This window comes from Urocampus carinirostris, chromosome 10 (genome assembly GCF_059441175.1).
Source record: "Urocampus carinirostris isolate Australia breed hairy pipefish chromosome 10, RoL_Ucar_1.0, whole genome shotgun sequence".
Taxonomy (NCBI): domain Eukaryota; kingdom Metazoa; phylum Chordata; class Actinopteri; order Syngnathiformes; family Syngnathidae; genus Urocampus; species Urocampus carinirostris.
Window position 1 is genome coordinate 5,578,209 of NC_142358.1, and position 13,110 is coordinate 5,591,318.

A 13,110-nucleotide genomic window follows, 5' to 3' on the forward strand; every position below is an offset into this window, starting at 1 on the left:
AAAAGTGGGTATGCAAAATTATTCAGCTCCTTTACTTTCAGTGCAGCAAACTCTGTCCAGAAGTTCAGTGAGGATCTCTGAACCATTCAATGTTGATCTAAATAACTAACAATGATAAATGGAATCCAGCTGTCTGGAATCAGGTCTCTGTATAAATGCACCTGCACTGTGATAGTCTCAGAAGAATGAGGAACACACCAGGCAGGTCGAGATACTGTTGTGGAGAAGTTTAAACCTGGATTTGGATATGAACAGATTTCTCAAGCTTTAAACATCCCAAGGAGCACTGTGCAAGCCATACTATTAAATGGAAGGAGTATCAGACCACTGCAAATCTACCAAGATCGGGCCGTCCCCCTAAACTTTTAGCTCATACACGGAGAAAAATTATCAGAGATGCAGCCAAGAGGCCCAAGGTCACTCTGGATGAACTGCAGAGGGCTACAGCTGAGGTGGGAGAATCTGTCCAGAGGACAACAATCAGTCGTATACTGCACAATTCTGGCCTTTATGGAAGAGTGGCAAGAAGGAAGCCATTTTGTAAAAAGTGTTGTTTAAAGTTTGCCACAAGCCACCTGGGAGACACAAAAAACATGTGGAAGAAGGTGCTCTGGTCAGATGAGACCAAAATCGAACTTTTTGGCAACAATGCAAGACGGTATGTTTGCAAGACGTTGAGCTTGAGCTGTTTTGCAAGGAGAAATGGGAAGAAATATCAGTTTCTCGTTGTGCAAAACTGATAGAGACATACTGTCAGGTTTTCAATGTAAATCTCTTGATTTTCTGTCTCAAGGTAATTAGCTTGTTTTTATATTACTAAATATAAAAACAATGTTTCTCATACAAACACACACATAAAGTAACGTTTCAACAATGAGTGTAATTATATCTCTTGTACTTTTATCAATCTTGTATTCTTTTATTTTGAAGTCGTGTTCTGGCTCTGTACTGATTCCTCTGTCATTAATAAACACTCCCGCTCTCTCTCTGTCCGGGACCTCAGCCAAGAAGGAGCGTGAGTTTTTTGCTCCCACCATCATGTAGAATTAAACTATATACATGTATTTTATCTGTGCAAATATGGCCACGAAAAAGTCATAATAATGATTGACTTTAACACATACCCCAAGCGACTGTAATCACAGCAAAAGGTGGCGCTATAAAGTATTAACTCAATGGGGATGAATATTTTTGCACACCCACTTTTTCGTTTCTTATTTGTTAAAGAAGTTTAGAATATCCAATAAAGTGTGTTCCACTTTATGATTGTGTCCCACTTATTGTTGATGCTTCACAAGAAATTACAGTTTTATATCTTTGTGTTTGTAGTCTGAAATGTGGCAAAAGGTCACAAAGTTCAAGGGGGGCAAATAGTTTGGCAAATCACTGTACATGCTTCCATTGGGGGATATAATTCGCAAGTATAATATCAATTTCCATTGCTACGCAGATGACACTAAACCAGGGGTCGGGAACCTATGGCTCGCGAGCCATATATGGCTCTTTCTATGAGTATCTGTGGCTCAGAGACAAATTTGCGTGCAAAAGTTCTCCATCCTGTTCAAAACTTGAGAAATCTATTCTACTCAGGTACACGCAAAGCCAAAACAATATTAAATACATGAAAAAAAAGGGTCAAAATGAGTTTAACCGATCTTGAGTAATTGCAAGAAAGAGACAAGTTTAAAGTGGTATGTTTGTTGATTTTGGGACAGGGGCTCTGGCATTATTCTCTTTTCATAATTTTTATCAAATCATCAAAAATAAATGTGCTGAAGACTAAGCTTTTGTCTGGGGCGCGGGTTTAGCAATTTAGTAAATTTGTCTCATAATATATGGTGTGGCTCTTTCCCAAAATAAAATTAATATTTTTTGCTTTTATGGCTCTTTGAGTCCAAAAGGTTCCCGACCCCTGCACTAAACTATATCTTCCGATGGAGAATTCTGCCACACTAAATTGTGGAAATTTGGAGGCCTGCCTCACTGAGATAAAAGAATAGATCTCACTCAACTTCTTGCGCCTCTACTCTGAGAAGACCGAAATGTTAGTTATTGGTCCATCTAAATGCCGTGACTTGTTCTTAAAAACTGCTCTGAACATTGAAAAATGTAATATCACCCAGAGTGACTCAGTCAAAAATTTAGGTGTCACATTTGACACCAATCTGTCCTTTCAAACACACGTTATGAATATTACCAGAAAAGCTTTTTTCCATCTGTCTCAGTCCGTTGCGGAGATTATAATTCATTAATTACTGTAATGCACTACTCTCCGGTCTCCCGAAGTCCAAAATCAAGAGACTGGTAAAAAATCTGATTACATGACAAAAATAAAATGAAAAGCATTTTGGTTGTCAAGGAGACAGGACCAAGATAAGCGCCATTATTTTTTTGACAATTGTTTATCAAAGCTGTTATTAACTTACTGGTTACCATATATATGTATATATGGTTACATGTATATGATAACCAGTGGGGAAATAACACAATCTCAATCAATCCAAACTTAGTGGGTAATGTGATTTATGAAGGAAATATATATTATATACTATCTTAAATAAAAATATGGCTTTACTTAAGACTCTAGGGAATTTTTTTTCTTGTCCTCTCAAAAAACAAGCATCGGTACTTTTATTAAGACGCCAGGGAAATCTTTAACTCATAAGGTCAGAAAAAATTGCAGCCAGCATCTCATTTACAAGCGGCAGCGGAGAAATGCGAGGATGCGGGTAGGCACTTACGTTCTGCAGGTTGAACTGGAGCTGCTGCTTGTAGGGCTCGAACTCGTGAGCCAACTCGTATCCTTCATGGTAGAACGTAAACAAGCCCTGCAGGAAGGCCAGCAGCTGTGGATGGGTAACACAAAAAGTTAACGGTGAGCTTCACTTTCCAGTGACCCTCTTGCTCCAAACCCCTCCAGGGTTGAGTAGTAGTTGTTGTTCCAGCACGGATTGTAGCACTCGTATCTTTTCGAAAAATCACTTCATTTTGTGGTGAAGTGTGCGCTCTGATAATTATGAGAGTAGACATTGAGAAATTAGACAATAAATTGAAATCACAATTCGTTTAATGTTGAAATACCTTACTCAACTAACTCGTTCAGTATTGAGGTACTTTCCCTCTGTTAATAAACTTGTTAAGTATTAATGCATTTTTAGCCTGTTATGTAACTGTTTGAATATTGAAATACAGTTAAGTAACTCTTTAAGTATTTCAGTACTGGTATTCTGCTAAGCAACTCGTTGATTAATCAAGTTATTATACACTACCTCAGGTGACTTATAAAGTTTTGAATTATAGTATAATGTTTTAAATAACTCAGTAAGTAGTTAAGTACTTATATTCTGTTAAGCAACTCATTAATTATTGAAGTCCACTTACCCTGTCAAGTCACTTGTTATGTATTGAGGTACTTTGACTATGTTAAAAACTTGATAAGTATAAATGTACTTTAATCCTGTGAGGTAACTGGTTAGTATGGAAACACTTGTACCCAGTTAAGTAACTCTAAGTATTGAAGTACTATATTCTGTCAAGTGACTCGTTGATTAATTAAGTTATTGTAGTCATCATAAAGAATTAAATTACTTATACTGCTTTGTGTAACTCTATACGTATTGAATTAATGTTACTCTGTTTAGTAATTTGTTAGGTACTTTTACCCTGTTAACTGGTTAAATATTGAAATAATATTTCTGTGCCTAGTAACTCATTAAGTATTAAATACTTTTACTCTGTGAAGTAACTCCCTAAGTAATAAAGTACTACTACCATGTTAAGAAGCTAAAAAATAAGGAGGTGTTATTACTCTGTAAAGTAACTCGTAATTATTCAAGTACTTTTACTCTGTCCAAAAATATTGAATTACTTTTAATCGAATTATTACTATTAATTAATTAGTTGAGTAAATATGCCCTTTTCGTAGTGCAGCACATTCGCCTGACATGCGAAAGGTTCCCGGTTGGAGACCGTTTGGAAACATTTGTTAGCCTGTAGTGGGACCCTCTAAAGTATCCCATCAATTTTTGAATAACATTTATTCTAAGTAATACGTTAAGTATTCAAGTACTTTCACTGTGTCAAGTTGTTGAGTATTGAGTGATTTTATCAAGTAACTTGTTAAGTATTGAAGAACTTTTACTCAGTCAATTATTTAGTATTGAAGTGCTTACTCATTTAAGAAATTTGATAATAAATCACCCAACGGGGTTTTTAAGTATTGAATAACTTTTACCCTGTAAAGTAACAAGTTAAGGATTGAAGTAAAACTACCCTGTCAAGTAACTCATTATGTACCTTGTTAAGTATTGAAACAATTTTATTCTGACAAATATCTCATTACCTATTGAGGTAATTTTACTCAATCAAATAAGTTATTAAGAATATATTCATTAAGAATATATTCCTTTTGAATGACTTTTACTGTGTCAAGTAATTCTTTAAGTCTTAAAGTTCCTACACTCTTGTACCATGTAAAGTATTGAATTATTTTGTACCTTGGTAAGCAACTCATGAGGTATTTAACTGCTTCTACTCTTTCAAGTAACTTGTATGGCAAAATCAAAACTTTGAACCCACCGGCTCCACAAACTCAAACTTCTTCTTTTCTTGCACTTCTTGTATTTTGAAGACATACTCAAGGGACGCATCGTAAAAGAGTTGCCTCTCTTTATCAATGTGCGTGTCGGCCTGAGCACAAGAAAAAAAAAAAAAAAGTCCAGTCAGAAATTTGAGCTTTACTCGTCTCGAAATGGCAAAGCTGCATCGTTTTTTTTTTAGTTTGGATTTTACCTCCTGGAGATAAGCTTCTTTCTTTTTAGACGACAGGTTGAGGTGCCTTTCAAGTGTAGAGTAATATTTTTCGGTCTCTTTATCGAATTTCTTCTTGCCGTCCTGAAATAAACAGGAACAGTTACAAAAAAGAAGAGCTTAAATGATGCGTTTTTCTTTTTTGTAAAAGGAAGCTGCCACTAGGAGGCAGTCAAACCACATTTACACTTGATACGTGAAGTCAAACCGGAGCCATTAAAGGAAAAAAGACCAGAAGAAAAAACAAAAATACAAAAACAAATACACAGTTATGTTTATATACATACACATATAACTGGAAAAAAAAAGCTGTCAAGTAATTTTCAACTTATTACTTAAAATAATAAAAAAAAAAATAATTAAGTATTGACGTAATTATACATTGTTAAGTAATTATCCAAGTATTTAAATAATTTTATATTATGTTAAGTAAATTGTTTAGTATTGAATTAATTTTACCCCGTGACTAACTTATCAAGTAGTGAATAACTTTTACCCTGTAAAGTAACACGTTAAGGGTTTAAGTACTTTTACTTTGTCAAGTAACTTGTTATGTATTGAATAACTTTTACTCTGTTAAGTAAATTGTGAAGTACAGTGGAACCTCCACTTACAATTGTCTCTACGGACAAAAGTTTCAGGTTATGAAGTACCTGAACGGGAAAATATTGCCTCCAGTTACAAAAATTGCCTCTAGTTAAGTCGAAAATGTATTGTTATTACAACATCCATTGCAGCCTGGTCATCCTGGAAGTGGCATTACCTCATGTGCGTTCCATTCTCAAGGTTTCTTCACTTTCCTCATGTTGAGGTTTATGAATTTTTCCTTGCCCTCATGTAGGTTTTAGATCAGGGGATGGTGTAATAATAGTCTGTAGTTTGGAATAATCTATGGTCTGTGCAGCCATTTGAGACTCCTTGTGATTAAGGGCTATACAAATAAACATGACTTGACTTGACTAGTCGGGCTAACGCTACGTCCGCCTTGCAGATTTCGGACGGATTGTCAAAAACCGGCAATAGCAGACGTCATTGACTCTGTTTTTTACATATTCATCGCTCACAAATATTTCAGGTCATCAAACCAAGTTTAATATCACAAAGGGACAACCCAAGAAAATACAAAATGCAGTTTTGAAATGTTGATTCCATTCATTAAGACACACACAAAAAAATCATAACCTATCTGGCAATATGTGTAAAAGCAATTTTCCCCTGAACCTAAAAGCCCTGGGCAGCAATAACAGAAATTAAACTACGATAATTGAGGAATGAGTCTTTCACAACGCTGTGGAGGAATGTTGGCTCACTTTTTTGGGAAAACGTTTTTCAAATCTGCTATACTGAGTTTTCTAGCATGAACTACCTGTTTGAGGCCACACCCCAGCATCTGAAATGGATTTAAACTTTGACTTGGCCATTCCAGAACATTTTTTTTAGCCATTCATAGTTGGGCTCGCTGGTGTGTTTCGGATCATTGTCCTGCTGTATGACCCAAGAGCACTTGTGTTTGAGGGCAAGAACTTATGGCCATACGTTCTCCTTCAGAATATTTTAGTAAACACCTGAATTCATTAATACTTCAACCATAGATCACCACCTTCCTGGTCCCGAGGCAGCAAAGCAGCCCTAGACCCTCACACTGCTACCACCATGCTTTACTGTTGGCATCATTAATATTTGTCAAATGCTTTGCCATTTTTACGGCAAATGTAACGGGCTGCACACCATCCAAAAAGTTCCATTTTTTACTCATCAATCGCCAGAATGCTTCTCCAAAGATGCTTTATGGCACATGTGAGACAACTTTGTGTTATTTTGTGACAGCAGTGGTTATCGGGAACTATCCGATGGATGCCATTTCTGGCCAGTGTCTTTCCCCTTTCATAGTGGAGTCATGACCTTAACTGAGGCTAGCAAAGCCTGCAGTTTTTTTAGATGTTTTCGAGGTTCTCTTGAAACCTCCTGGATGAGCTGTGGTGGCACTTTTGGAGTAATCTTAATTGATGGACCAATCCTGGGAAGGTTTGCCACTGTTCCCATTTTTCTCTATTTGTAGATTATGGCTCTGACAGTGGTTCGCTGGAACCCTACAGCCTTGGAAAAATTACAAGCAATTACTTTTTCCAATGGGCCACATAGGCCTAAATTTGTATTGTGCTTTGGTAAATGGAAACAACATTTCAAAATCAAATCTTGATTTTCCTTAGAGTTTCTCTGTGTCATATTAAAATTGGTTTCATGATCTGAAACCTTAATGAGGGATAAATATGCAAAAAAAAAATAGTAATCAGGAAGGGGGAAAATACTTAACGGCACGGTATGTATCTGTTAACTTGTTAAGTATTGAAGTACTTTTACCCTTGTAACTTTTCTACCTTTTGTAGTCTCAGTCTTTAGTGCAGGGGCGTCAAACTCATTTTAACTCGGGGGCCACACGAAAGACCAAACATTCTGTCGGGGGCCGGACTAGTAGATTAAAGAGAAAGAAAAAGAGAGATAAAGAAATAAAAGAAAGAGGGAGGGAAAAGGAGAGAGGGCGGGACAAAGAAAGAAAAAGGGAGAGAGGGAGAGAGTGTGAGAAACAAAAGATAAAAAGTCGTGAGAGAGGGGTAAAAGAAAGGGAGAGGAAGAAATAAATCCAAAGAGAAATACAAAGACAGAAGGAGAGAAAAGAGAAAATAAAGCGCAAAGGGTATGAAGAGAGAAAGATAAAAGACAGAAAAGGAAAAAAGGTAGTTAGGGCAAAAGAGGTTAAAAGACACAGAGAGAGAAAAAGACAAAGAGCAACAAAAGAAGGGAAAAAGAGAGACAGAGAGTGAAAGAGACAGAGGCAGGGTGGGAGAAAAGGGGTGGAAAAGAAAGAAAGAGAGACAGAGAGAGAGAGAAAAATAAATACAAGTACAGTGTTTTAGTGAGAGGCACCTGGCTTTGGCAATATCAAGTTGACATATTTCAACCTGAAGCTTGTTTTTCTCTTGCGCTTCTCTGAGTGTTGTCTCGTGGGCCGGATTCAATCCCTTAGCGGTCATGTTTGCACCTGTGCTTTAGTGTTTTCTCTTTTTTTCTTTTAAAGTCTTTATTACATGCTTCCCCTGGAGAGCCATGTCTAATCCCGTTGCATACAGTGTTCACTACGGTGTTATCAATTACAATAAAGACGATTAAATTCATCCATCTCTAAGTATTGAGTATTGAGGTTTTACCTTACTTTTACCTTGTTTTATGTATGTGTAAAATATATATATATATATATATATATATATATATGTATATATATATATACACATATATTTCACTTGACTCCTTCATGAACTTCTTGGGCCACGACATAAAAATTCCACAACGGCGAAAGAGTGAATGATTACGGAGTGTAGGGGAGGGTTTACAGTAATCCCTCCCAAACATGGCAAAATAAATTTAGAAGTGACTCTTAATGACGTATGAGCCACTTTAACAGAAACAGGGAAAGGAAAGGATGGGGAGAGGGTCTTGAAACCAGAGCCCTCCCATTTGTTTTCATTCCCATGCCCCCAAAATCCCCCGTTGACCGGACCCACAACGGCGTTCCACCTCAGCGACTTAAAACTCCCCGCAAAACAATCTCATCGCTAGAGAGAAAGAAAAGAGACGTTAAAAAGAGAAAATCAATAGATAATTTCACGTGGCTTCTCATTTCCACTGTAGCTGCCGCCATTGATTTTTTTTTCTGCCGGGATAAAGGCGGCGCTGTTGTCGAGAGAGATGAGCAAAAGTCCAAAAAAATAAATACGATTAAGTGTAATGTGACAGAATATACATTTCCCACAAGAACTTTTTCTCCATGGGGAAAAAAATGCTTCGGTTGGGAAAGTGTTGTTGAGGTGAGATTATTTTTGAATCAGGCATACTGGTGACAAAGAAAACACAGTCACGCTCACGACAGGAATATCAATAAAATAAGAAATTGAGTTTTGTCTGCGCCCGCTCCCCTCATTAAATATATTCATTGATCTATTCTTAAAGTGGTCAAATACTGAAGTACCAGACACAGTAAATGCACTTTAATTCCTAACATGTAACATTTGGAATTCGGACCAGCGCATGCCTGCTCAGCGATTTTCGACAAGTTGAAAAATGGTAGAAAGTAATGCATTGAGTTTTGAAGTACTGTCAAGGAACTCATTAAGTACTGAGGTACTTTTACTCAAGTATATACATAAGTATTGAATTTCTTTTACTGTTTTGAATAACTTGTTTTTGAAATAATTTTCCACTGTTAAGTAATTCGAAAAGTATTGAAATACATTGTTTATGTTGCGTAACTAAGTATTGAAGTAATTTTACTTTGTCAAGTCAGTCATTAAGTATTGAAAGTGCTTTTATTCTGTCAAGTTATGTGCTAAGAATTAAAATACTTTGATTATGTTAAGTAACTGATTAAGTGGTGATGTACCTTTCGTCTGTCGAGTAATTTGTTATTGAAATTCCGATACTTATTTCTATTCTTTCATGTAACCCGTTTAGTAATTTTACTCTGTAAAGTAATTGGTTATGCATTGAAGTACTTTTACCTTGTCATGTCATTAAGTATTGAAATACTTTTTCTCCGTCAAGTAATTTGTGAAGTATTGAAATACTTGTATTCTTTCATGTAACCTGTAAGGTATTAAAGTGTTTTTACTCTGTCAAGTGATTCATCAAGTATTCAAGAACTTATATTTCTGTCAGGGACCAGGAACGGAGACGGGAACCCAATTGCGTTAGTTTCTTAGTTTTATTGAAAGAGAGTGAGAGTAAGGATCGCTTGATCCGAGGACTGACGGAGAGCGGGAGCGAGCAAGGTGGGAGTGACACTTCCGTGTCGGAAGAAGACAGGCGGGAATGGCAAGTCGTTTGACCAGGGCTGGAGATCAGAGGTGATGTCAAGTTCGTAATAGAGGTCGTAGGCAGGCGTCGGGCAGAACAGGCGTAGTTAGGTTCATAAACGGGTCGAAAAACGGGAATCGTACGGGAGTCAAAAACAGGGAGTCAGGTTCGGAAGGCTTGCCTTAGCGGGAGCTGAAGGTTCGCAATGATCGGACGCCCGAAACAGGGAGTTGGGGGTTTTAAAAAGTGGCAAGGAGCCAATCAGCGACCAGGGCTGTTGGCGCCACCGGGGCAGCCGCAGGTGACCCGAATCAGTAATCATGACAATTCCGTCAAATCAAGTCTGTTCTTAAGCATTTCACTAATTTTATTATGTTAAACAACTCATTCATTATTAAAGTACTTTTACTCAATCAAGTAATCTGTTAAGTATTAAAATGCTTGTATTCTGTTAGTATTGAAGTAGTTTTACCCCGTCAAGTAACTAGTTAAGTTTTCAAATATTTATGTTCTGTTGACAAACTAATTAAGTATAAAAGTACTTTTACTTTGTCAAATAATTCATTTAGTTTTGCAACTACTTACTCTGTTAAGTACCTTATTTTCTGCATTATAAGGCGCACCCCTCAAAAATAGTCTTTTGTCATAAATTTGCATGCATAAAGTGCACCGGACTATGAGGCGCTACAGTAGGAAAGTCAACAAAACAGTCAGATAAGTCAGTCAAACAGCCCGGCCGTTGAGAAGCAAGTAAGTGTCTAAGACACATACAGACATGGTGTCTGTAAGATGTCACTAAAATATGTCATGCCACATATCATTGGAAGGCTTAAACTCTTGGGATTCAAGATATGATGATCAATTAAAAATATTCTCATCACAGAAGCATTACGATCAGTCTGAGACAAGATATTCGAAAACTATAGCTCACCAAAGACTCGATGATAATACACAACCATGGTCCCATTACATGCGTGAGTGTAGTGAATCCAACAGTGTGAAATATTTACGTACTCCAAAATACACAATAATGCCAAAAAATAAAATAAATCCGCCCAAAAACATTTCTGCATTGATAGACGTCTCTTGTTGCTGGTTGTCTTCTTAGCTTCATGAAATTATTTTCTCTAGTCCGTAGAACAACCTTACTTGTGATTTACATCTTGTTGGGCCAATTGCAGGCTTTGTTTTACCCTTCTTTAGCCTGTACGGCCCTGTAAATTCTAAAAAGGACTTCTAAACCTCTGAATAACTTGGGCCAATAGTGACCAATTCAAATAATAATTGACACGTTGGTTAAATGATCTGCATTTGCATTTTCCTGGTTATGAAATGAAAACCCCTATATATATACTGGACTGTCTCAGAAAATTAGAATATTGTGATAAAGTTCTTTATTTTCTGTAATGCAATTAAAAAAACAAAAATGTCATACATTCTGGATTCATTACACATCAACTGAACTATTTCAAGCCTTTTATTATTTGAATATTGCTGAATTTGGCTTACAGCTTAAGAAAACTCAAAAATCCTATCTCAAAATATTAGAATATCATGAAAAAGTATACAAGTAGGCTATTCAACTAATCACCTGAATCATCTAATTAACTCGAAACACCTTGCGAGGGTTTCCTGAGCCTTAAAAACACTCAGCTTGGTTCAGTAAACTAAATCACAAGTATGGGGAAGACTGCTGTCCATAGGACCATCATTGATACCCTCCATCAGGAGGGTAAGACACAAAAGGAAAATTCTCAAAGAGCAGGCTGTTCACAGAGTGCAGTTTCAAAGCATATCCACAAAAAGTCTGTTGGAAGGGAAAAATGTGGCCGGAAACGCTGCACAACCAAGAGAGATGACCGCCGCCTTAACAAAATTGTGAAGAAGAGCCGCTTCCAGAATTTGGGGGAGCTTCAAAGACAGTGGGCTGAAGCTGGAGTCCAGGTATCAAAAGCCACAGTTCACAGACGTGTCCGGGAAATGGGCTACAATAGCTTCTGAACTCAAGACAACGGAAGAAGCGTCTGACTTGGGCTATGGAGAAGAAGCACTGGACAGTTGCAGAGTGGTCCAAAGTCCTCTTTTCAGACGAAAGCAAGTTTTGAATTTCATTTGGGAGTCAAGGCGCCAGAGTCTGAAGAAAGGCTGGAGAGGAGCAAAATCCAAGTTGCTTGAAATCCAGTGTGAAGTTCCCACAGTCAGCAATGGTTTGGGGAGCCATGTCAGCTGCTGGTGTTGGTCCACTGTGTTTCATCAAGTCCAGAGTAAATGCAACTGTGTACCAAGAAATTTTAGAGCACTACATGCTTCCATCTGCTGAAAAGCTCTATGGAGATGAGGATTTCATTTTCCAGCATGATCTGGCACCTGCCCACAGTGCCAAAACCACCAGTAACTGGTGCACTGACCATGGCATCACTGTCCTTGATTGGCCTGCTAATTCCCCTGACCTGAACCCCATCGAGAATTTGTGGGGTATAGTTAAGAAGGAGATGAAAGACACCAGACCTACAAATGCAAATGAGCTGAAGGCCGCTATCGAAGCATCCTGGGCATCAATAACACCTCAGCAATGCCACAGGCTGATTGCCTCCATGCCACGCCGGATTGATGCAGTAATCCGTGCAAAAGGATTCCCAACCAAGTACTGAGTGCATCAATGGACATTTTCAAATGTTTGATTTAGTTTTGCTGTTATAAAATTATTTTTTTACTTGGTCTGAGGAAGTATTCTAATATTTTGAGATAGGATTTTTGAGTTTTTTTCAGCTGTAAGCCAAAATCAGCAATATTCAAATAATAAAAGGCTTGAAATAGTTCAGTTGATGTGTAATGAATCCAGAATGTATGACATTTTAGTTTTTTTAATTGCATTACAGAAAATAAAGAACTTTATCACAATATTCTAATTTTCTGAGACAGTCCAGTATATATATATATATATATATATATATATATATATATATGAAGAAAAAGATGCCACTAGTGTATGTCGTGGAAGAACATGGTAACTTTTAGTTAATGAGAAGAAGCTCGTTTTTAAGCGCAGAAGAAGACTATGCTAGTGTTCTGTATCGTAGACGATGCCACACGTTTTTTTCATGGAAGAAGACAGAAATTTTAAGCGTAGGAGAAGACTATTCTAGATTTCTGGTGTAGAAGAAGACACTAGTTTTCAGAAAAGGAAATAATTCTAGTTTCGGTGAAGAAGATTTTATTAGTTTTTGGTGTGGAAGAACATGCTTGTTTTCGGTGTAGAATTAGAAGATAGTTTTCAGTGTAGCAACAGACTGTGCAAGTTTTCAGCATAGAAGATGCAATTTGTTTTTTTCTCAAAAAAAGATGGCAGCTTTAAGACTAAAAGAAAACCAATAGTTTTTGATGTAGGTGAAGAAGCTAGCTTTCAGCTTAGAAGACTAAGGAAATTGGTTTTTAGCCCGGGAGAGGACTATG

General features: G+C 37.2%; 1 protein-coding gene across 2 annotated transcripts in view; it reads right to left on the minus strand.

The window, feature by feature from the left end:
• The window catches only part of arhgap42b (Rho GTPase activating protein 42b), a 131,750-nt gene that overhangs the window by 31,170 nt on the left and 87,470 nt on the right, over window positions 1–13,110 (minus strand). For both annotated transcript variants that reach the window (XM_088345562.1, XM_088345563.1), the window contains 3 exons: window positions 4,792–4,893; window positions 4,579–4,689; window positions 2,742–2,846 (listed from right to left, as the gene is read on the minus strand). In XM_088345562.1, the coding sequence (XP_088201688.1) occupies window positions 2,742–2,846; window positions 4,579–4,689; window positions 4,792–4,893 (318 nt within the window). The remainder of the gene's footprint in view (window positions 1–2,741; window positions 2,847–4,578; window positions 4,690–4,791; window positions 4,894–13,110) is intronic.